The sequence below is a fragment of the Oryzias latipes genome, chromosome 10 (assembly GCF_002234675.1).
Source record: "Oryzias latipes chromosome 10, ASM223467v1".
Lineage (NCBI taxonomy): Eukaryota > Metazoa > Chordata > Actinopteri > Beloniformes > Adrianichthyidae > Oryzias > Oryzias latipes.
The window spans coordinates 8,805,128-8,830,177 of NC_019868.2; the positions used below are offsets into that span (position 1 = coordinate 8,805,128).

The 25,050-nt window shown below is 36.7% G+C and overlaps 1 protein-coding gene across 8 annotated transcripts in view; it reads left to right on the plus strand.

The window, feature by feature from the left end:
• Positions 1 to 25,050, plus strand: part of diaph2 (diaphanous related formin 2) — a 426,600-nt gene that overhangs the window by 240,576 nt on the left and 160,974 nt on the right. For all 8 annotated transcript variants that reach the window (XM_023958996.1, XM_023958998.1, XM_023959002.1 and 5 more), the window contains 2 exons: positions 15,548 to 15,649; positions 19,261 to 19,500. In XM_023958996.1, the coding sequence (XP_023814764.1) occupies positions 15,548 to 15,649; positions 19,261 to 19,500 (342 nt within the window). The remainder of the gene's footprint in view (positions 1 to 15,547; positions 15,650 to 19,260; positions 19,501 to 25,050) is intronic.

Consider the following 25,050-nt stretch of genomic DNA (forward strand, 5'->3'; position numbering starts at 1 on the left):
GCAGAAGAAAACTCACATTTACATGCATTGCATCGTCTCTTTCTCATTTGGTTTTAATTTGGTGGTACCAGTAAACAGAGGTCAGTTTTTTTATATATCTCAGGTCAGCTTTAGAAAGACTTCAGTCACCCCGCTATCGTTGTCTGTATAACAATGAGATAAAGAGGACAATGAAAAACACAGAGTGTTGGCTTTGTGAAAACAGGCAGAGCCTCAGAAAGCCTGGCAAAGGTCTGCTTTTAAATGGCTGACAGCTTGACAAAGCTATTCATTGCTATTGTTTGTGAGCAGCAGAATCAGCGAGGGAAAGGTCCTATAGACCTTGTTTGTGCGAGAAAAGAATCATGCCCATGTGCTTTAGGCTTTAGAGCCTTTGCTGCATCGTGTAATTTTTTATGAAAGACAAACGAGTCACCTAGTATTATTCCAGTTGAACCTAGACTGGGTGTCTATTCATTCACTGGTATAGCTTAAATCGTAACATGAGGATGCTCATTATTTGGCTTTTATTGATTATAGTCATTGATTGTCTTTGTTGACAGCAAAGTAGACATTCCATTTTGTTTGGTTTTCATTTCACCTTCAGAGAAGAGAACTCTTACTACTATTTTTATTGTGGTTCCAGCTCTTTTCAGGTCATTGGTTAGTTTGTTCTTTTAGTTCTCAAGATCATTTGCACATCACTAAGTGAGATGTAGCATAGTGCTCCAGGTAGAGGGAGATTTTATTTCTTGTATTTCTTTTTCTAATAATTGCTTCAACAATTGATCTCTTCTCAAGATGTTTCCTTGATGCAGATTGGTTCATCCCAGTCTTGTTCAGGTCTTCAATCTTATCCCTGGTGTTTTTCAAGAGCTCTTTGGTCATGATGAAGAGGTTACAGTCTGACTGCTTAAAGGCCTGTTCACACCGGGACGAATTTCGCCGGCGATTTTCGCCGACGTTTAACGCCTCGTGACTAAACAAAGGGCCCCAATGAGAGTGTGCACACCGACGCGAAAAAACGCCAGGCGTTAAAGCGTCAAAAAAAAAAAACGCCTCGGGTTCGTTTTTTTTTTTCGACGCGTCGCGTCGAAATCTACTCGACCAATGAGAACGGCGCTTTTGCTCACGTGTCTGGAGCTTCTGAAGTTACAGTAAAACACAACTTGGGGGCGCTCAAACAAAACTGCCTTGCTGAGCACACATACCAGCGAAGAAGATAGACGCCAAGTAGCGTCTACACAGCCGCGAAGCAATAATGACGGACATTCTAAAACATCCCCGAACCAAGCACCAGTTGGAGCTACTGGTGCTTGAAATATTCATGTTTTCTTTGTTTGATTCTGACAAGCGTGTAAATACTTGCTCTCTTCTTCTGAGTGAAAAGCGACTTTAAGAAGCGTAAAGTTGCGCAGCGCCACCTTGTGTACAGGAGTATTTCGGTTTTACATTAAGCGCCATCTAATGTCAGGGAATGAAATTGCATGTTCACTCCACTCATCGTCAGCGAAAATCGCCTGGGTGTGAACACAAAAAACGTGGCGAATAACGCCTGGCGAATATTCGTCCCGGTGTGTACGGGCCTTAAGGGTGTAGACAGGTGTATTTTATACAGATAACCAGTTCAAACAGGTGACATTAGCACCGATAACAAATGGAGTATAGAAGAGCTTCTTAAAGAACACAGAGTTATTGCTTGGGAGATTGCATATTTCCTGAACCAATGTACAAATAAATTCTTTAAAACAAATAGTGTAATTGCCTGTCTTCAGTGTAGGCCTGTACACTAACAAACACTTGTTTTCTCCATTGTATGGGATAAGATAGAAATTTTAATGTAATACATTATAAAATAAATGAGAAAAAAATGTATAGAAAATATAGCTAAATGAAAAGAAAAAAAGGAAGTTACAATTTAAAAAAGATACTGGAAGAACTGATACATTTTGACTAACTTAAGGTAGGACTTATGTGATTTGATTTTCTTTTCTCTTTTTTTCAATGCAGAATTTATTTAAATTTGTTGTGGTATGGTTTTAAATTCTAAAAGTATTTTACCCTACATTAAAAAACAATTACATTAAAAAACAATTACACACAAAAGAAGCCTTTGGAAACAATGCCACGTTTGTTTGTTTTTAGATTTATGCTCATATTGTACTCATTATACTTTTTATACAATGAGCTAACATTGTAAATGTTGCATTAGCTTCCGACCATATGGTACCCGTTTGAGCTAAATAGATGAAGCAAAATTTAAGTCCAGTTGCCATGACTCAACTTTAAAACAATAGAACAACCCAAAAAAAACACTTAAGCCTCAGTTTTGGTGTCTTTTTGATTCGCAACCAAAAAAAAAAACTTTGTTTAACCAGAAGAGTTAGACAAACTAAAAGACTCATGGATTATTGTCCCCAGCACAGGTCTTTAACCAAACCCTAAGGAGATATATTTGAAAAAATAAAGGAAACTTCAGTAGAAATCTTTGTTTACATTTTCACAATTGCAGAATTGTGAAAAAGCAGAAATGGACAGGAAATGGAAAGTCCAGCAATCAATGCAATCCTAGTGTCCTTTCAATTTAAATGGGTTTCATGTATTTGAAGTCTTCTGTCCAATGGCTGAATAAAATTTAAAACTTAAGTAAAACTGGGTAGTACATCAGAATAATAGTCTAACACACATCATCAAATCAATAAATAAAATGCAACATTTGAAATAGATGTTGTCAAATCAAAGTTCAGACCCGAACACAAAAAGATTGCTATTTGGTGCTAATATTAACTCAAGCAATTAATCCACGGTAGTTTCCATTTTGTGGGTTATGTGGGTTACATTAAAAGTACAGTTAACTTGAACTAAAGTAAATAAAGAATGATAAAAACTGCAGTGAATCCCATCCTTTCCCCACCCCTCAAAAAAATCCACCATGTGATCCAGCTTCTTAAAATGAGAGAATCATCGCTTAGACTTCACATTTTGGTGTGTGTGGTAAGTTATTGCTCGTCAGCGGACGATAAAGCCCTCTGGGCTTGTTTTGCAGAATATCAGAGTAGCTTCTAAATGTTTAATGTCTGCCAATGTATTTTATATGGCCCGATCGTCTTTTCAAAAAGAAAGTCTAATGACCAACACTTCGCTGCTGCTTTATGGTGCTAATTACTATTTCCCTATGTTGTGTGCAAATGCAATATGTAAAGACAAAGTTGGAAAGAAGGGCAAAGCAAATTTTTGTATTTAAAATAGGCATATTCTAATGAATCAGCTGGCGCATAATATTATAAAAGCTCGTGCTTTAAGCAAGTGCTGGGAAATATTTAAATTAATCCTTTAATTTAGGTTGAATATTCAATGTAGAATCCGTGAGGGAAATGGTATGTGAATATGAAGTCAAAGTGACACAGCAGTAATAAATATGCCATCTGCCCTTTTTTCAAAAAACATTTTGATCCATTTAGTCTATTTTTAAATTGCACTATAAAACCTTTTCTGATTATTTATCTGGCAACAATTCTTACCATTTACTCTGCATAGTTAAGTAAGCAAAAAGTCCAAAATGAGCTTGGAAACTCTTCTTCTTCCAATGTATTAGAAATAGCAAGACAAAGGCCAAACACTTACCACCACCATTTCTTTGTAGTGTGAAAAGTACCTTTCTGAACTATCTCTGCATCAGACTTAAATCTTCCTTACTTAAAGGATGGTTAGAGTTCAAAATGGCTAAAACTGTTCCATATGACCTGTCGCTTGCAGCATGCCCATACAAAAATGTGCATGAACATTTTTGCTTTGCAGGCTCGCTAAGCGGTCTGCAACCTTGCAATGTCCTTCCGGCCCCGTACAATTTTGCCCGTTTTTTTGTGTGCAGACAGGCCATATCCACCCATAAAGCCAGATGTGACTAAGGCTTCATGTTTTTGAGTACCAGTTGTTGGACAAAATAACCAGCAACTTCAACTTCTGATACACCCAATTATTTAATATCTTTTCTTTTTAGTCTTTAAAGTATTTGGAAAAAATTGAATTACAAGCTATATTTTAATAATAAAGCCTGGTGTTTTCTTAAGAAATGATATATTTGTGACATACAATCCAGAGATAGAGTGGTGAGCTTCTCCCTGCAAGCACAAATGTTTCACTCCTTTTCTTCAGCTCGCCATGGCAACAACCTTTCTGGTGGGTCTCACAGGAGTCTTTCAGCCTAGCACTGCTTGTTATTATTATTTATCTCTCTTGTCAATCATCCCCATCACTACCATGCTCATCAATATTCATGGGCCCAGCATTACATGTGGTTGCTCATTGACTCCAGGGCCTGGCAATGGTGATGCCAGTCTTTGTTCACTGCTGTAACAGGTGATTGTAATAGACTGGCACATTGTTGAGCATCGTTTTCACAGTGTAGGAGTGCACATGTGGGATAAGGTGATAAGCATGGGCATGTTGGATTAGAGCTAAACCAGGCAAAACGAGTTCCCCATGGGCTTAATTGCGGTTTACTTTGCCACGCAGAACACACCACTTCTGCATCAAATGCTAATTTAACTAAGAAAACGGAAATGTATTATGAGGATTTGCAGGGCAGGAAGCATAAGACAGGAAATGGGGGTACGTGTTTAATAAACGAGGTAAAGGCAGGCAAAAACAAAAAGACAGTCATTTGAGTGTAGCATCAAATATGCATTATAAACTGATGGCTTGGATACAAAGTACTAAATGTATTTCTTACTGATTATCAACAAGCTGTTGATATCCACCCAGAGGGTTTGGCCAGGTCCTCGGTCCCCGGGTTGAATATTGATTAAAAGTATTCACCATGGCAGAAATATCCACAGTGCACAGTCAAATGTGTGCACACAGGCACATACAGCAAAGCAGCTAAAGTTTGATTATTTACAACCTTCTCAGCTCTTTCTCTGGCATTCTGGGTGCTGTGTTTTCACAACTCGGTTATGTGAAGTAAAGAAGAAAAAAAAAAAAGACTTTTCTGTTTTCATTGTCCAATTCTGCGTCTTTATTGCAGCGACAGATGGAACATCACTCAAAGAGGCACTGTCATCCAGCAGACTCCACAAACAAATTAATTTCTATTACAGTTTTGCATGCTTGCTCACTTCTTGTTTGATTGACATTCTCATCCTATGCTGGCTGTATGAGAATATTGCACAGGGGGATTGTTCAGAAATAAAGGATAATTACAGTGAGGGGTGTAGATATATTGTTTACTTTAAAATTTGACACACGTTTAAAGTTTACCCTTATATGTTGGTTAAAATCCCTTCCAAAACATAGAAACCACGAGGTAGTAAGGTATTTATTGAGGTGTTTTCTTTCTTTTTAAATGTTTTTGACTTCATGTATTCTGCTTCTGAAGCTTCTGCTATTTCTCTGCAAAAGCTTTATTTTTTTTAGTGTGCACTTGTCTATCCCCTACACTGGATGTGTGTACTTGCTTTGTGCGTTTGCAGGTGTATTTGTTTTATTAGTACTGTCCTTAATCTCACTTTACACGTTCCACAGTAAATTCACCAGCTCAGGTGTGCACCTTGGAAAAAAAAAAAAAAAAAACCCAAGTCATCCATATTTTATTTCTGAAATGGAAAATTCAATGTCACACTAAGTCTGTCAGGTTTTCCAGCCCCAACACTCAAATTAATCCCCCCCTCCCATCCTTCTGTCAGTCTGTTTCCCCCGTGTCGGTACCGGTGTCTTTCTCTCAGTTTACATTCCTCATTTAGTTTAATGCGATTTTAGAATCTGTCACAGTCAGTTTGTCGCCTGTCAATCTGTCACCAGAGCTTTGCTCACACTGAGATTTGAGGTGGTTTGTGGTTTAACAAGGTTTGAATTTCAGCTAGTTTGACTTATATTTCTTACCTTCGAAACAAACTATTTTGTTTTTAAATAATAATTCCTATAGGATTTTTCCTAATTTCTATAGTTTTTTTTTATAGACAAACACTAATGTAAAGGTATGTCCTGTTATTTCTTTTTTCGTTTCATTTCCGCCTTTACATCGACCTACACTTTGTTTTATAGCATTGACTGTAGATTAGTTGACAGATGTCGTCACATGGTTGGTGCAATCATCCAATCAGAGGTTGACCGCTGTACTTCTGCACCACGGCTGCCAAATAGTAATCGTAAGAGGAAAATCAGTGGAAAGTAGTAAACGGATCTGTCCATACAGCAAGTAAATTTTACTTAACAAAAAATATTACAATAAGATTTCGAAATTTAGAAACAAGGATTCCACAAAGGTGTTCGAAAGGAAAAAAAAAAGCTAACTGTTACACAGTATGAAGTGATTCAATCCATTTTCTGCAAATCATTTGTATTATTTGAGTTTTTATGTACCTAATAGTGGTTCTTTTTGATTAGTGACAAAAAGAAACTAGTGTATTAGGTTGAAATGAATCATTTTAGAACAAAATGTGAACAAATGAGAATACCATCTGGCCTGTCTTAATAAATCCTCATAATATCTAAAACTTATTCTTAGAACATAAATCAGTTTTTTGGGTTCAAAAAATGACAATAAATGCCAATCTAACTTGTCAACATGTATTGAACGTCCTTATAATTGAATCAAAAATTACAAAAAAAAGCTATGAGTTTTTTTTTTGTGTATTTTTTTGTCTTAAAAAAAGTTTTACTATTGTAGAGTTTAGATCAAAAGGATTTTCACTCATTTTTAATAATGTCTTACCTTCTAGATCCAAATGAGACAAAATTCTCAACTTAGAAAAGCTTCAAAAATTAGAGAGATAAGATGAGTTGAAACAACTTGTAACCTGGTGAAATATCTTGAATGTCTAAAATCTAAGTTTTGAATCTTTGTAAGTATCAAATCGTTTACAGTGTACAATTATGTAATGTCCCCCCAAAAATGGGTAAATGGAGAAAACTGCCCCTATGACTGTTTCTTAAAGAAATTTGTAGGGCCAATGTAGAGGTGATGATTTTATGAATAAATCCCAATCAAAGCATCACATTCACCCTCAGTGCAGTTGTCATGAATGTAAAAGTTATCTGCAGAGAAAAAATGTTTCCTTTTTTTTAGATGGACTGTAAAAACACGTATTTCAGTTGAAAAACTGAAATACATCTAATTTGAGCGAAAGTGGTGGACCTGATGGCAGAACAAACTCTTAGTGGGAACTTTGGGAACTGCCCCTGGCTTCAGTTTGGCTTTCAAAAGGGCTTCAAGTCTTGTGTTGTAACAACAAGAAAAAAAAGAAAACCAATCAATTTTTGAAATTATTATTTTTTTAACTTTATCATAAAATAAATAGAACATATAGAATGTCAGAAGGTGTTGTCATTGTTATTCATTCAAATTGAGGTTAGAACAGATTTATGAGCATTCAAAGCCTGTAAAAACAAAGCAGTTAGGAGAAAATATTACAAGATACACATTGCAGATTTATATTTGTTTCTGTTCACATTACAGCAGTTTACTTAGGTCTTCTTTAGGGATCAGGTAATCCTTTGTTATTTCTGCTTTATTTAACCCATTTAATGTAAGACTTTATTGTTTGAGCTTTTTATAAACTGCATGTTTCAGGCTATATTTTTAGTGTTAAGCTATGTTTTTTCTTCTGTTTGAACATCTCTGTGGGGAATTCATTTCTCCACTCTGCCTGAACATTTGATTGGAGAGGAGTTGTGACAAAGTGTTATATTTGGTCATCAAATCTATTTTTTCATACATAATATTTCCATGCAGCGTGAAAGAGCTTTAAACTAAACCAAAATTGAAGCACCACACCCAGTCCGTCTGATTTCCAGTGCTGCTGATGGTTTATGAAGCGGATGCTGCATGCCTGCCCAACACCAGCCAGTGTTACCTTGGCCTGTCTTCCTGAAGGCTTTGATACTGGGAACTTGATTCACAGGAACCTGGCTGACAGCAGAGGAGATCAAAGTACGGAAGTAAAAACCCTGCAGATACTGTCATCCTGTACAAATGTTTTCTCAACCATAACCTGGACCTCTGTATTACATTGACACTCTTTTACCCTCTTAACTGCTCCTCTTCTTCACATACTGGACTCTTTTTTTCTTCGGTAATAATGGAACAACTGGAAAACCACAACTTTCAGGTCAACTTGTTTACCATATTTTCCACACTATAAAACACACTTAAAGCCTTTTTTTTTCTCCAAAAAGCGTGGCCACAGTAGCGTTTTTTTTTGGCATCTGTCTGTTTTTTTACGTGTTGCAAACCGGGTTAGGAGTTACCGTAAATTCGGGGCTACAGAGCGCCCCTGATTAGAAGCCGGACCCTTTTCATTTTTAAAGGATAAACCATTTTATACACACACAAAGCCGTGCCTGCATTTTAGCCACATGTGCACACATTTAAAATTACGTTCTGCACACCTCTAGCAGTCTCACATGAATGAAAGGTTTCTCCCAGAAACCCTTAAAGTCTGGACACAGGACTAGCAGAAAAAGTAAATTATCAGCAAAGATGAATGTGTTTAATGTGTTGATTATAGTTCCAATCACAATGCATGCGGTGATGCGGTTATCGTCACACCCCTAAGCAGAAGTGACGTCCGCTGTTTGGCTGCTTGTGGGTGTGTCAAAATGAATGGGCTTGTTACAGGGAATCAGGGTACGCATTCAGCTTCTCTCATAGCCTCCTCCTGAGACTGTTCGGAGTCGAGAGGTGAATGGTTCATGGATAGTTATTAATTGCAGTCAGTTGTTAAAGTGACAGCTCAGATGACTGACAGCTAGAACCATCTGCTTTTCTTTTTGAATTTCCCGTGAGTATCTGTTCGTGCTATTCATTCTCAAAACGGGAATTTACATTAAACTTGCTGTCCCCCTATCCCACGCTTACCTTTTCTGCTGGAGCTCCCCTAGTGGCCGTTAGAAAAATGGCATAAATTAGCCGCATCCTCCAAACGACAAAAGTAGCAGCTTATAATCCGTAAATTACGGTACACGTATTGTGGAAACACTAATGCAGCTAACGCTTCTAATAGCTAACATATGGTGTGTCACAAAAAAGATCTAGAAATTAAAACAAATGTAAAATACTTTTGGAAAAACGGATTGGTGCTACAGTTTTACACTCAACCTCACAGAATTCATTACATGTTTGAATTTGCATGTACTTAAAACTATTTGCTTTAATAAAAGATAACATTAAGATGCTAAAGAGCAGCTTAGTATGACACGCTTCAGCTTTATTAATCTAACAGTCTAAACAATGAAATGTTGTTTATTTTTTTATCATTTTGACACATTTTTGAGACTTTAAAACCTGAAATTTTTCCCTTTGAGATAATTGGTGTGTAGTTCCATCATATTTTAAGTAATCTTTGCCAAATTGCTTAGTCTGTCTAATCTTGTGTTTTGAGCATCATCCCAGCATCATCATCACTCACTCTCTCACATCACTGCACACTGTATTTGTGTGAGTTTCTATGCTGCTGTGGATTATTCACAAGATGACAGACAAATGGAAGGATTAGGAGAAGAGGCTTTTGATTTTGTATCACTTAGTCTTTTTCATTTTGTTTTCCCTTGTTTTTAGTGGCACTGAGCATCTTCTTTTACCTGCTGTTTCTATTGATTCAACTAAAGAATTCCCATTTGATGCACATACATGTATAAAAAAAAGCTTACTTCTTTAAGAAATCTATAAATATACACCCAACTATCAAAGCATTTTTTTCTATTTTTCTGCAGTTTAAATTAAGAAAATAAATAAAAACACACTCCTTTTTTTCTTTTCTTTTTTCTACTAATATCTTGCCATTGGCTGTTTTTAAATGCTGCTTGCACAAATGTAAAACTTTAAAAGCTGAGCCCGTCAGTTAGATATAAACCACACTTTTTGCAAGCTGACTTTAGGATATTACAACTCCAAATGCTTTGAAAGCCAATATTTCAAAGAATTTAAAAGGTTCTTTCTCTCAGATCACCAGATTTATGTTGATTTTTAACGTGTTTAAACACCGACTGTCACGGTTTATTTAGTGAAAGTCTTGAATAATTAACCACACCAGAGCAGCAAACAGGAATAAGGTGATAAAGAATTTGTACTGTGATTTAGCCTGAGTGGACTTTTAAAAACTCCTGTACTTTATTTATACTTTTGCTTATATGATCTAAAGCTTTGATTATGAAGTTCCCAAAATTGTAGACCCTAATTGGGATTTCTGGAAGATAAGAATAATTTGATGTATTGGCTTTATCCCAGGCAAAGTAGGATGGCTTTTAACTTCCTCTAAGAAAACGAAGAGGGGAGGGGGAGTTACTGTGGTCAATGTTATTAACTTTGGTGACCTTCATACAAACAATTAACATTTACAGAAAACACAGCCTCTTCCATTATCTCCTTCATCTCCATCTTAATCTTCAACCTCACAACCACCAGCTGCGTCATGTGTTGTTTTTTCTTCTGCTTCTACAAAAGAAATTCATCAGGGATTGGCAAATTAATGGCAAATCTGCTCTATGTATTTCTTAGGTAATTGCAAGGTGACATGCATTATGCAGCATAAGGTCAGCTATCTTTAGGTACCTAACATCTCTTGTAATTGGCCTCGAAACGCAAATTTCACAATAAGGAACAAACTATTAGCACAAACAGTGTGCCTTCAACGACTGCCGTCTTTGAAAGAGGAACTTAAAGTTGTATTTGGGATTTAATGTGGTTCTCAATAAAATTATGCATTTGGTGTTTTTAACACGTTCTTGTGGCATTTTTCTCATGATGAAGGACATAAAAAAAAGAAAATTAAGCTTAAAATTACATTTCTGAGTATTTCTTTGTTTAAATTGTTGTGAATCAGGAGGAGATGAAAAAATACAGTTGAAAACGCTTGTAATTGTGATGTAGAAGCTACACTGGTCGGGCCTCTATAGCTCCTTCCTCGGCTTCATTCTGATGCATCAACTCTTAGACAAATGGATCCATGTACGTCTTTGTTTTCCTCGTCAGAGCTGGAATCTGACTCAAAACTGTACGGCTTGTCAGCTCTGATATTGCTCGGTAATGTTAGGTTGAGGTTGTGAGGGGCTGTAAGCTAGTGGGAGACTGTGTAAACAGATGGATGATGGGAGTGGGAGTCAACAGTTATCATCAACAGTTCCACCCACAACTCAGGGGGGAATATCTGATGAACTCCTGCTGCTCTGCAGAAACTATGTTCTTTAGAAATTGACACAGGTTTTTTGGATTTTGGCTAAAAAAAAGCATAATCATAATTAAAAGAGCACCGGGAACGCTTTTACAAATGGCTGAAAGATAATTGTAGTCTGACTTTAATGCAACTGTGAAATCTTGACTTGAATAGAATGTCATTGTGTTTGTCCTATTTACAATTTTTGTTGTTTTTCATAAAATGGCACTAGCACAGGCATAGCAGTCCTCAAAAAATGGCAAATAAGTGTTGTAAATAAGATTTGTGTATAGAGACTCAGGTTGCTTCACCCTTAATGGAAAATGTGTCCAATGTGTACTTTTTGGTCAAAACAATACTAAAATTACGCTATTTGATGTAGTATAAAAAGAATAAAAGAAAAAAAAAAAGCATATCTGGGTCACTTTTGCCCAAAGTCTGATTACAACCACTGCTTTTGGCTTAGACCAAGGTCTTTCCTTTGGGCTTTGTTGGATGAAATGTAGAGACTTTACAAAAAAGACAAAAAAAAAAAAAAAACTACTGTTCCTTTAGTGTTTCTTCTGACAAGATGGAAGATTTTCTTATTTTTTTCACTTGGTGTTTAAGACTTCTGAAGCTGACACTGAAAATACAAAACTGATGTAATAGTGTTTCAAAAGCACACACAAACCTTATTATACAATATATTAAAGTAAAAAATGTAAAAGTTAGAAACTTGCCTCAAAGAGAAAATAGATAAAAGAGGCTAAAAGCCTGACAGAAAAAATTTCGGACTGGTATGATTAAAAATGGTAGGGAGAAGTGTAAACCCAGTGATTTTGGTGGAACTTTGAGCAGTTTTCTTTAGTTGCTTTTGACCATTTAGACCACACTTTTCTTTTTTCAATATTCATATTATTGTGACTTTTCATAGGTCTGCCATTTTTTACCCCACCCCAAAGGCCTTCAGTCAAAGCATCAGACACTGATCAAAGTTGATTAAACTAATTATTATTATTATTTTTATTAGCATTTCTTTTACCACATATCGTAGCAGCTTTTCTAGTTACCAGATTTATTCATTCTCTAGCTTTCCTCAATATTTTTAACTACTTCAGGGAGTTATTTTTACAATTCTACCAATTGGTTTATTCTTTTACATTTTCTCATTCCTGTGGCACTTTGGTATCGTCAGTGACCAGCTGTACCTGTTAGCATTCACTTATTTAGCTTAGCAGGATATGCAATTTTTTCTAGTAAATATTGTTTTCATCAAGTTGTTATTAACAAATCATGGAGTGGCTTTCCAGCTGGCTCCATGCTTCTGAGAGGTCTCCAGGGCCTCAGCATATGACTACAGATAAAGGCAGGGATAATTACTGATTAGTGGCAGCTGTGCTGTAGCCTGGAGGAAGACCAAACAGGGGCTTCATGGATGCAGTGATGAAGGACCTGAGGGTGGTTGATATGAGTGAGGAGGAAAGGGTTAGAAGCTCTGTTGGTCAACTTCACTTCACTTTCCAAACTGCAATGGAATACAGATTATTTGTGATTGATGTTTTTTTAAAGTAAACTCTTACTTCCCAATGTCACTGTCCCAGCATTGTAATGCATTAAATGACACCTTTAATACTTCCAAGATACTAGCTTCAAAACACCTACAGAAAAAGAGCTTAACATTCTCAATGAAACATTTACTGCAAAGCAGAAAAAGCACAGGAAACACAATTATACTGCCAACCCTTAGCTTTAGTTAGTTTATACTGTTCACATACATTTAATTTACTTTGGAGAAAACATAAAATCCTCTATTTGATCTTTTGAAATTAAGATCAAATAAATAAGCTGAGACCTATGTGCCTCCTTCAACAACAAGACAAAGATCTTTTTGTTATGTTCAATACTGGACTGGACACCAACTAGCAACACAAAAGACAAACGTGAATACTGTATTTTCCACATTGTAAGGCAAACTTAAAAGCCTTATTTTTTTACTTTCCCCAGAAAACGACAGTCGGTCCTATAAAGATCATTTCTGGTTGTGCTTAATGAGGCCAAAGCGATTTTGCGAGGTACACACGCTCTGTCAGGATGTTTGGTTGGCTGTTGTTGTGAACACACTAACATGTACCGGTGTTGGAGTGTTTTTTAAAGTTAATAATGTCTGACTGACACTTAATGCCCAGTACAGCTTGGTGTGCCTTGTATAGGACAAACACTAACTTTGAAAGCAGACCATTCATTAACAGTACAACTTATATGGTATGCCTTATAGTGTGGGAAATACGGTATATCTAAGAAAGGTAACAGCAAATGTGGCTCAGTAATTTTAGGTGAAAATCTATTTAAAAAAACAGTCACTGGCCGCAAGCATTAAATGGATTTTTTTTTTTTTTTTTCCGTTTGTTAATGCCACATGGTCTTGCTTGTTTTAACCAACACATTTTAAATGGGAGCTGAGGTAACTTAGTAAGTAAACTGAGTAAGATATTACAAAAGGAAATGAATAATGTCTTTCAATACTTTTTTAGTTCAAATAGTAATATGTTTCAATAATGCACGGCTTCTATAATGAGTTACTCCCAACCCTGGTTAGATGGAGGCCATTGATACTCTGTGGTGACACCAAATTGGAGCAGCCAAAAGACAAACTAGTGACTGCTGCGCTGTAGCATTTACTGCTCTGTTGCTTCACACTGTCCCGTACTGAGTTGCTGACAAACCACACGCCAACTCCAACAACAGTTTTGACTTTATAAGCAGTTTCTTTATTATTAGCTGGTGGTTAAGTAAAGATATGTTTAGTTGTTTTTTTATAATATAAATGATTGGTTATGAGATGGATGGATGGATGGATGGATGGATGGATGGATGGATGGATGGATGGATGGATGGATGGATGGATGGATGGATGGATGGATGGATGGATGGATGGATGGATGGACCAACAATCATTTAGTCAGTCTTGATTAGTCTTGGAAAGACCCTGTGGAAGGCTTAGTTAAATCTTAAAAGCTTTGACTGAAACGTATAAATCCCTAAATGTTTTCACAGTGGAGCTGAGGCATCGGAAGTTGGGGTTTCGATTATATTGCTTCTTCTGATACTTTGGCTCGATTCTGTTGCAAAACCATTTATTTGTTTAACAAAATGAACATTTTATCCTTCTTATACTACATTTCTATTATTTTGATGACATGTTGTTTTGTGATTTTCTGTGCCAATAAGAGAGGGCACTCAGCAGTGGAAGAACTACACTTTCCAATATCTACCATTACCATGTTGGGTACTAGGTTTTTGCTCCACAGAGGGTGAAGACATTTTAACCACATTTCCATTAGCCATTATTCCATTAGTCATAATTCCATTAGCCTTTGTTCCAATAAAGTAGATGTTTTTCAATGCACTTGAAATACACCTGAGTATCACCTCACCTCATTGTAGTTGGGAAGGCAAAGCGTTCATATGTATCATTGTTATCTGCTGTTTCCACCAAGGCAGAACCTAGTCTACTGGTCCACTGGTTGGTGTCTGTAAATTGTGATATCTGTTTGTTTTGAAATGCAAAGGAAGACGTACTTACAGAAAAAAAAAAAGCCTCATTGTGGTACCCCACCTAGTGGAAAAATATCAAATTAGAGTCGATTTAGTCGATTTTCTTTTTACTTTTATGGTATACGCCATAGTGGGATCTTTTTTGGAACACCTAAACATAATGCCATGCATCAAATAGACACTTTTACACTATGATCTGTTCTCTAACAAAGAGTATGTGTTTGCAGAGAGATGTTTACTGCAACATGTTGCTCTACATATGAGCATCAATGTTTCCAGAAGAGTGCGTATGCATTTTTGAAATGTCAGTAGACACACTGAAACCCTGAATTGCATCATTCACATATTTTGACAGACATTTTTAGGTAGGTAGAGCTGTGTAGCTATTAGAAAGCGATTTGAGCTCGGGTGAAGAAAGAAAAATAAAGTCTTGAAAAACATCACATGTGATAATCTCATCTAGAGTCTCGGTAGGTGTTAAAGCTCATGAGTGACCATTACGATTTGCATAAGATTGGGATTATTTACTGGATCTATTTTTTTAAATCCAGAGGTGTTTTCAGTCTTTCTGCAAGAAAGGTTGATTTGAACAAAGATGACAAGACTTATTTTTAGGATGAATACATTTCATTTCTATAATGTGTTTTTTTCAAATATTGTTTTTTTTTGGCCCAGATACACTGATTAACATACTCAATATCTGTGTTTTCTCTTTATTTTACAGTCAATAATCGATCTGGGCGGCCATCCTATTCCATTAGACGTTCTTTTTCTCTCTCCCTCCTGTTTTTGTTTTCTTTTTGTTGATATGCTGACATGCATAAAAAGACAGATTTGCATTAACACTAGCTCCTGCTTGTTGTTTTTCTCTCCATTTGTAGAACCTGATTAAAAACCTGCCTGAGCAGAAAGAACTGAACGCTCTTGCGGAACTAAAGAGTGAATATGAAGAACTGGTGGAGTCAGAGCAGTTTGGCATTGTGGTGAGTATAATTGGCCACTCACTGAATTTTCCGATTACTCTCAAGCGTACTTCAATCTGTCTTGGTCAAGCACCTTCAAGCAGTTACTTTATTTCCTCCTTTAGTTCATGCTAGTTTATTCCGTCAAGTACCTCAAAGAGATGCAAATATTTTTACACTGTTAAAGAAAAGCATTTGCATTTATTCTTTAGATAAAATATTTATAGAAAAGCAATAAAAAATGTTCTCACTTCAACAAAGGAAGTAGAAAATTGGATATATTTCAGATTTGAAAGTTTGCTCTCAAAGAGAAAGGATTTATCTTGAGCAACGGATATTTAGCAGTTTTGATGAGGACTCTGCATCAAGAACATCAAGTCCATGCTGCACTTTGACATGAGCTGTCAACGTTGTCTCATAATAAAATCATGGCCTAAGGCACTGAATGCTGTGTGTATTATAGGTCTTTGAAAAAGTATGCGGCTGTACTCATCCAGCCTTGTGATATATCCCAGTTCTCTAATCAATTTGTCATGAAGATCCAAAGTTTTGTCTTCTGCACTTTTGGAATAAATTTAGCTCAAAATATCATATTGTAAACTTTGAAAAGATGTTCTCACTTGGCCTCATTTCCACAGCTTGATTTCTACATCTTAGTAACACGTGTTTTAAACTAAATTCTATTTTTTTTTCAATTGAAGTCAAAAAAGTAAAACACAAACAGTCATTTTCTTGGCCATAGTGTCAGCATTATAGTTGTAGGTGGGATTCTTCCCATCATGCATCTATTTACACGCTCTCCCACTGTCTTACTGCCCCTCACAACCCCAACATAACATTAGCGGTGCAACAAAAAATAGCGAGCAATAATGGAGCTTTTCAGCCATATAGATTTAAGTCAGATTCCAGCTGAGATAAGGAAAACAAAGACTTACATGGATCTATTTGTCTACGAGTGGAGGCATCAGAATGGAGCGGATGGGTGAGAGTTTGTGGCCCATCCAGCTTATTTTCTATGCCACTAATACAATCTTGATCATGCAGCAGTTTTTCTGATTCATAACATTTTAAATAAAAGACAACTTCAGAAATGCAATTATTGAGCTTAATGACATGCACCAGACGACCAAAAGTATTGGCTCACCTGTCCAAATGATCAGAATCAGGCGTCCTAATCACTTGGCCTGGCCACAGGTGTAAAAAATTAAGCACTCAGGCATGCAGAATGTTTTAACAAACATTCTTGAAAAAATGGGCAGCTCTCAGGAGCTCAATGAATTCCAGCGTACAACTGTCATAGGATGACACCTGTGCAACAAATCCAGCCGGGAAATGTCCTCACACCTACATATTCCACTAGTATACACACTCTGATATTCAATTATCAGCTCTATCATAACAAATGGAAGAGTTTGGGAACAACAGCAACTCAGCCACCAAGTGGTAGACCAGGTAAAGTGACGGAGAGGGGTCAGCGGATGCTGAAGAGCAGAGTGCAAAGAGGTCACCCACTTTCTATTGTCAATTGCTGAGAACTCCAAACTTCATGTGACCTTCAGATTAGCCCAAGTACAGTACGCAGAGAGATTCATATAATGGGTTTCAATGGCCGAGCAGCTGCATCCAAGCCACACATCACCGAGTGCAAAGCGTTGGATGCAGTGGAGTAAAGCATGCCGCCTCTGAACTTCAGAGCAGTGGAGACACCTTCTCTAAAGTGATGAATCACGCTTTTCCATCTGGTAATCTGATGGACCAGTCTGGGTTTGGAGGTTGTCAGGACAAAGCAGGGTCCATAAAGACATGGATGACAGAGTCTGGTTTGGATTAACTGAACTGGCCTGCACAGAGTCCTGACCTGAGTCCGATAGAACACCGTTGAGATAAATTAGAGCAGAGACTGAGATCCAGGCCTTCTCCACCAACATCAGTGTGTGACTTTTGGAAGAATGGTCAAAATTCCTATAGACACTCCTGGGACAGTCTTCCCAGAAAAGTTGAAGCTGTAAAAGCTGCAGAAGATGGACTGACATCATACTGAACTCTATGAATTAGGAATGGGATGGCACTTATGTTCATATGTGAATCAAGGCAGATGAGCTAATACTTTGGTAATATAATGTAAATGTTCTTTATCATGAGAAAAATGCCACAAGAACATGTTAAAAACATCAAAAACATGATTCTCATCAGAGTAGGTCTTTAAAATAACCAAATTTATACTAAAATATATGCAGTAAGACCCAGTTTGTGAAGTTTTTTTCTTGAAACATTAGGCTAATTTACATGAGTAATGATTTTTTTAGTGCATAGTCATTTTTAATTAAGACTTCCAACTACTTTCTTATTCACCACAATTGTTTTTTTTTTTTTTTTTACATGTATTGCAAGTATGTTAAAATGGTGAAATTAACCGTTTTTTGCTCCACTCTGCTTCTACTGGGGGTACACATACTAATGAGGCTGAATGAATCGGCACAGTGAAACTTTTTCACTGGTAATCTGTTGTTAGACAGGAGAACTACATAAGCAAGCTGCTCCAGCCTTTTGTTACAGCTTTAATTAACTCCTTATTAACAGCTCCTGCCAACTCCTTACAGAGTAAATCGTCTTCTCTCCAGGCAACCTCGAGATCAAATGTTCCCATTACAGATGAAAACAAGATCATAGAGGCAGATGTTACGTTTTTGTAAAAGTACATGTTCAGTCACACTCAAGGGTTTGAGACATGCTCAGTCCTGCCTTTATTTCACTTTATGTATCTGTGCGTTCCACTGTTTGTCTTATAAAGGATGTAATGAAGCAAAGGTGGCAGTTTCTGTCTCGATCCCACTGATGTTTTGATCTCATTCCTCCCTATTGATGTAGGAGCTCGTCATTGCAGATACTTGTCTCCCACGGGAAATAAACGAGCTCTTCTCTGCCCAAGCTGTCACCAGCGTGCTTACTTTAAACATAATTTCCTCTCATTGTAAACAAATGAGAGGGAAAGGGTGGGATGGGTGGAATGCTTGTCTGTTTGTGTGCAAACTTTGAATGTTTAAAGTTGATTAGAGGTAAAACGATTTTGGGTGAATGTTTGTGTGTCTTCCATTCGCTGTGTATTATTTTTTCTAATTCTGATTTATTCATCTACCCGCCATCCCTCTCTGCCGGCCTTCAGTGACTCTAATCCGAGGCCTGCAAATATGGTTTGGGGCTGTTATATCATTTCTAACAAATGTGTTAAATGGGAAACTCCATAAGAGGAAAATTAAAGTAAATGGGTAAATCCCATTTGCTGAAGGCGGTAGAAGAGTTTCAGTTCATTAGTTACTGCAGTAATTACGCTTGGGATATAACACTGGATTTCTTCTGTGTCTTTGCTTGCTTACACAAGAAATGATTGTTCACACTATAATTTCTGACTTTTTGGGGGATTTTGGGATTCAAAATGTTAGTCAGTTATAGCAGCTTAATTATTTAATATAGTTTATCCTTAACTAAGTCATTTTTACATCGGAAAGTTAACTTAATGCCTGCATTTTTAGGATGGGGGCCACTAAATCTTGTCCTGTAAATGTGTGTAAGTGAATTTCCTACGTGTTCAACTAAAATAAAAAATGTGTTTCTATCTTTTCCTCAACCCTCAGATGAGCTCAGTGAAGCTGCTACGACCCCGTCTCAACGGCATTTTGTTTAAGCTAACCTTTGAGGAACAGGTGAGCAACATCCGGCCTGACATCATGAACGTGACGTTCGCCTGCGAGGAGGTTAAGAAGAGTGACAGCTTCAGCAAGTTCCTGGAATTAGTGCTTCTGGTTGGTAATTACATGAATGCTGGATCAAGAAACGCCCAGACGTTCGGTTTCAACGTCAGCTTCCTTTGCAAGGTAACACATTGTTAAAGCACACAGCACTTGTTAGGTTGTTTTGAAAATGCCAAAAAAAACAATTAGAAATGCTAACTAAATAAAAGTTAAAATCCAATATCTTTTTCGCAAAAAAAAAAAATCCTTGAACATGAATGATTCATTGAATTACATAGCTTCAAGTCATAAAGATGCATGTAAATCTGTACCGGCAGATATTCAAGAAGTCATACTTTAACGTGCATTTATCTCATGGTGATCACATTGGACAAGCAGGGAGGGTCTTCTTTTTTTTACTGTTTTCCAGCGCATGTCCGCCAACCACAGTTAGAATAGGCTTGGTGCAAAATGTTAAAAAAGTGGACTATCTCGCAAATATTGCTCCAGGCTTTTACTTTCACAACTCTACTCCCATTTATGAAAGACTTGGTGCCGCATATCCGGCCAGACAGAAACCACAATCATTAATATCTTCTTCATGATCAATTTTCAAAAGGTTGGCACTTCCGCAAATGATAAGGGATGCCATCCATACAGTGCTACCAAATCTGAGTCCCTGATTGATCAAAGGTTGATCTGGTATAACTTTCAGGGTGCACTCAATGGCCACTCGTTTTGTATGTAGAGCCCAAACGCTGTTGTATAAATTTGAGTAGTTACGCTTGAACGTGAGAGTTTTGAACGCAGAAGCCCAAAGTGCACCTTTTCAATGCAATTGGTGAAAGCGGTGTAAGCGTAGCTTTAAATGTGAGTTTGGTAATAAGTCCATGCACAACTTATGAACATTTTACAGGAAGTGGTACTGAAATGTGTAAATAGCAAAAAAAAGGTTGGGTTATTGAAGTCTGTTTAAAACCCTAATGCTAATTTTAAAGTCACACTGGCTTTATTTTAAAGCTATACATGCTACTGATCAAAGGCCAAACTAAATTCATCCCACTAATTTGCGGTTCCCTGCTGTCTGTTACTTTACCAATGTTTCCTACCATTTAGACAAAAAAACACTCACGGCACAAGTAAACCACAATTGCATCACAAATGAACAGCTTGGAGTCGAACTTATGAGTCTGTAATTTAAAGTGCGTGAAATTGTTTTCTGCTGGAGCAACTGCACTCTTGCCTTGCTTCAGTGTATTTCTTGAACAGCAGATGATGGAATAAGAAGTTTCTTGTAACACGGTTTTCCTTTCTGGTGATAAACTACCTCTTCCCTTTTGATCGATTTGTTTGGTGTTGCTTGGTTTGAAGTTTACTTTTGTGTGTTTGTTCATAGTTGTCTTATTGTCTAAACTACTTCCATTGCATCATGGTTTGAAGCCAAACAGGTGGACATATACAGATCTTGATCTGGTAAAATGAGGAAAACCATGACTGTTTACAAAGGGGAACTCAGTGGGCTCTCACCGTACCTGGATCTGGTTTAACCATTTTAAACCAGAGCTTTAGCTCCAGTATTGACATTCAGTCAACTACTGTAACTCCTTAACCATTTACACAATTAATGTTATTCCAGTAGATTCTGAAGCAGAGAAAAAGCAGGTTTGCATTGATATGCAACACCTTACAATAGTGAAGTGTTTGTGCAATCAAAAAAAAAACAGCCAATCAGAAAAGCTGTATCGCAAATTGGTGCAATAAATATATGGAAAGCCGCTTTTCTCTGCATCAGAATCTGCTGATTCACATTTACTGTGTAAATGGTTGAAGAGTCACAGTAGTTTAAAGAACGTGTCATTTAGGTGTCTCCAGCGACATCTATGGTGTTAAAAGGTTAATAACCCTTTAACAATGGAACCACTGCTAGCAAGAAAAATAAGACGTGATCATTGAACTACCATAACTCTTTGACTGTTTACAAAGACTTGAAGAGTTAGTTATTTATTCTCTGTTGCCAGAGACGGCTCCGTGGTGAAATTGGTAAATCCTAAATCTTGCAGGGTGCAATTATTTAAATTTGAAATGGCAAATTTCACGACTGTCAAGAATAAATTGCTCAAAACAATTAAATGTAAAACAAGAGTCTACACCAAAAAAAAAAAAAAAAAAACAGAGTAAAGCCAACTTTATAACTTGATGCATAGTTTTGATTTGTTTTAATCTTAGATTTTTAACATTTGGACTCTGTGATATTTTTCCCCCTCAAAGTCTTAAAATATTAATATACTTTCTGTAATATAGTTTTAATTCTAAAATGTCTGGAAGATTTTCTGTCCAGGTATGAAACGCGCATCTATGTAGACCCAATCTGTCAGGAGGTAAACTTCCTGTAGTAAAAACAGTTTAATAAACATACATTTCACTGCATCAACCTGTGGTTAAGAAAGTAATTTGGACTTGATAGAAATTTCTTTACTATCTGTAACCGGAAGTATTAAAAATTGTTTTACTGATTTTAGCATATTTGTAATTCTGCCAGAAAAAAAAAAAAAAAAAATTAATGCAAAAAATGACGAGTACCATTCATCTTTGTAGCATGTCTCTGTAGAAGAGAATGGACATTAACAGAAGCAGCTGTGTTTTGTGACCTACAGGTGAAATCTTTTCATTTTTAACGTTATGAAAGGCCTTTGGAAATCATTTTAAGACTAAATGCTGCACAAACATTTGTCAGTCAGTCAGTGAATAACATAAAAGTCACTCTCTGGATCACGTTGGATAAGTGGAAGGAAGTAAAATACTGTCACTTGATTCAATTCAATTCAAATTCAATTTTATTTGTATAGCCCAAATTCACAACCACAGTCGTCTCGATGGGCTTTGTATCTGTAATTGAAAATGTTAAACATGAAATCAAAAGGATCATGAATACATAGGATTCTATAGGAAAATACTAAATTGAACTAACAAACTGACTAAGCTAAACTGGACATCCCTGCCCTTAGACCCCCCTTCGCGGTAAGGAAAAACTCCTTCCCTGACTGTTAACCAAGGATGAAATGATAACAGTAATACGTGTGTTTTTAATTTTCTTAAATGAGTTTAGAATTTTTCTAAAAGCAGTAAAATATACAAACCCATCAAGGTAATTTCCACTGGCTTGTACAGTACGACCTTTATTACACAAAACAAAACACCTGCTTCTAATCTTTAGTGATGTATCCTTTCCATTCACTGTCAATTCACTCTCCTGTTGGTTTGATCTGAAAATGGTTTAAATCGCTCTCTTAAATGTCTATTAGTACCTCAGTTAAAGTTAGTAAAATGGGAAAAAAAGAGGAAAAACTCATAGATGGCATACAAATAATATTATATTAAACCTCTTATTTGCTGTATTACTATTTTTGCTTGGATGAATGCGGAGTTCTTTTCTGTGCATGCAAGCTGACTGAATTAGTTTTGAGTGTCAGTGCGGAGCCTGGAAACCCCTCAGGGGGCTGATTGGGCCATTATTGATGGGCCAAAAAAAAAAAAAAAAAACAATCTTTCTCACTTTAGTCAATCACGCAAATGACCCCCTGGGAGGCAGATCTAGTATACCTAATTGGTTCATCAGAGAGGAGGTTGATGATTGGAATAAGTGGGAGGGAAGGGCACATTCTGACTCACCTTTACCTCCTACTTTTAGCATTTCCATTCAGCATTTTTTCCCCTATAAACGTATGTTATGTGCAAGCAATGAATGTTTACTGATATTTTTGTCATAGTTTGTTAAAGCTAGGCTGAGTAGTTACCCTCAACTCTCCTTATCAGCTCTAGGAGATTTCAAAGTAGCTTGTCTAATGGATAATAACTGAAGCTACAGCAGCTCCGGGCATTTGACACACATTTCATAAACATGTTTTTGGCAGGGCCTTTAATGTTCACACTGAGCAAGCAGGGAGGAGCTTCTTCTTTTTATTTTTAGCGACCTACTAGTGCATGTCTGCCACCGACAGTTGGAAGAGACCTGATGCGAAATGTCGAAGCGGTGCAAGTATCACAAATCGGTCATGAAACAGAAACAGTTTGGTTCATTGCGTCCTTGTAATGGCAGATATGGGTTACCATCATGTCAGGAGAGTGGCCTTGGTTTATTTCAAAAACAAATGCAAAGATCGTCAGGCTCAACGTCATGTCTGGGTTCACCAGATGAACCAGCTACACTCTGAGTTTGGTGTGTTTTTAGTCCGTAATTGGTCAAAGTTTGACCTGGGTTAGTTAACCTAGCGTGTTCAATGGCCTTGCGCTTCCAGTGTATAAGGGCACATCAATGCAGTGCTAAACCACATCTGTCCAGGAACAGCATGTGGGAAATTGCAGCAGTGCCTGGAAGCCAATTTAATGCTACTGCTTTGTTGAAAACCGAGGTCATTTCTTTGAAATATATTTGAAGAATTGTGGCATTTGGTTCAAACTAAAATACCTCTACATTCCAAACATCTGTTACCATCATGATCAAGTGTCATTAAACACATCATTACCAAAGCATTCGCATTTGTATTGGGCCTCTGTTACCTTTGCATCTTTATGTATCTTGTTTGTGCAGAACCTATTTTTAGGCGTTCCCTTATGCATGCACTTTTACCCATCTAATTATTTTTCAATGAGACTACATTTTTTATTCATTTATCATATTATGCAACTTATGAGCATTCATAATGTGTTTGTACGTTTTTGTTTGTCTTTGTTTACGTTGGTGCAGCTCCATCTGCTGAGGTTAAATTGAGCTGGCAGTGATCATGCTTTGTTTTCCAACTTCCACTTCTTCTGTTATTGTTTCATTTACATTTTAATAAATTATTTTTGTGACATTTTAAAATCCACACATACCATCTGAATTCCACTATAGCAAAAAGAGATGGGTTACATAAGTATACTTGTTCATTCATCGACTCTTTGACCTCATAAAGTTGAATGTACTTGGTACATTGCATTTGTGCTTACTTTTTAAAATAACTTATCGATATCCACAACTTTAGACTTATTAATATTTTTTTTATATTATTTATTATTTATATTATTTTTACATTTTAGGATTTTTATTTCTACCTCCATCCCCTTCACTCATCCATTTCTGGATGTTAGGTGGGTGTGCAGAAAAAAAGTAAATGAGACCGCTTCCAAATAGTAAAATACATTACTGGTAGGATTGTTGTTTAATCAATAGCCTCACAATGATGTTTTTTTTTTTATCTTTCTTTTTTTTTTTGCTGAACGTTGGTCGTTTTGTCTTTCTTTTAACCATTTTCATCTTTCACTCTATACGAAGTCACAAAGAACAAACAGCAATGAGCTGAAAAACCCTCCAACAGCCAGAAAGGAGCCTTTTTGTAAGCAAAATACACAAACGAATTTCAAGAGATGAACACAATGTTCACAAAAACCACATAAAACCTCAGAGGGTAATAGATTCAACTGCAGCACAGTTTTGAAAAAAAAGTGTTGTTTAAATCCTTAACTACATTTTTCTGACCTTCAACTTGCATTCATACTCACCATCCTCTTCTTTTTATCATCATCCTCTCCTTTTTCACAAAAATAAATTTAGCCAAATATAAAATTGTTGCAAAATACAAGGATTTTCATGTTATATGTTACCTAAACATATCACCCTTTAATCAAAAAATAAACAAATATTCACTTTTGGGGAAT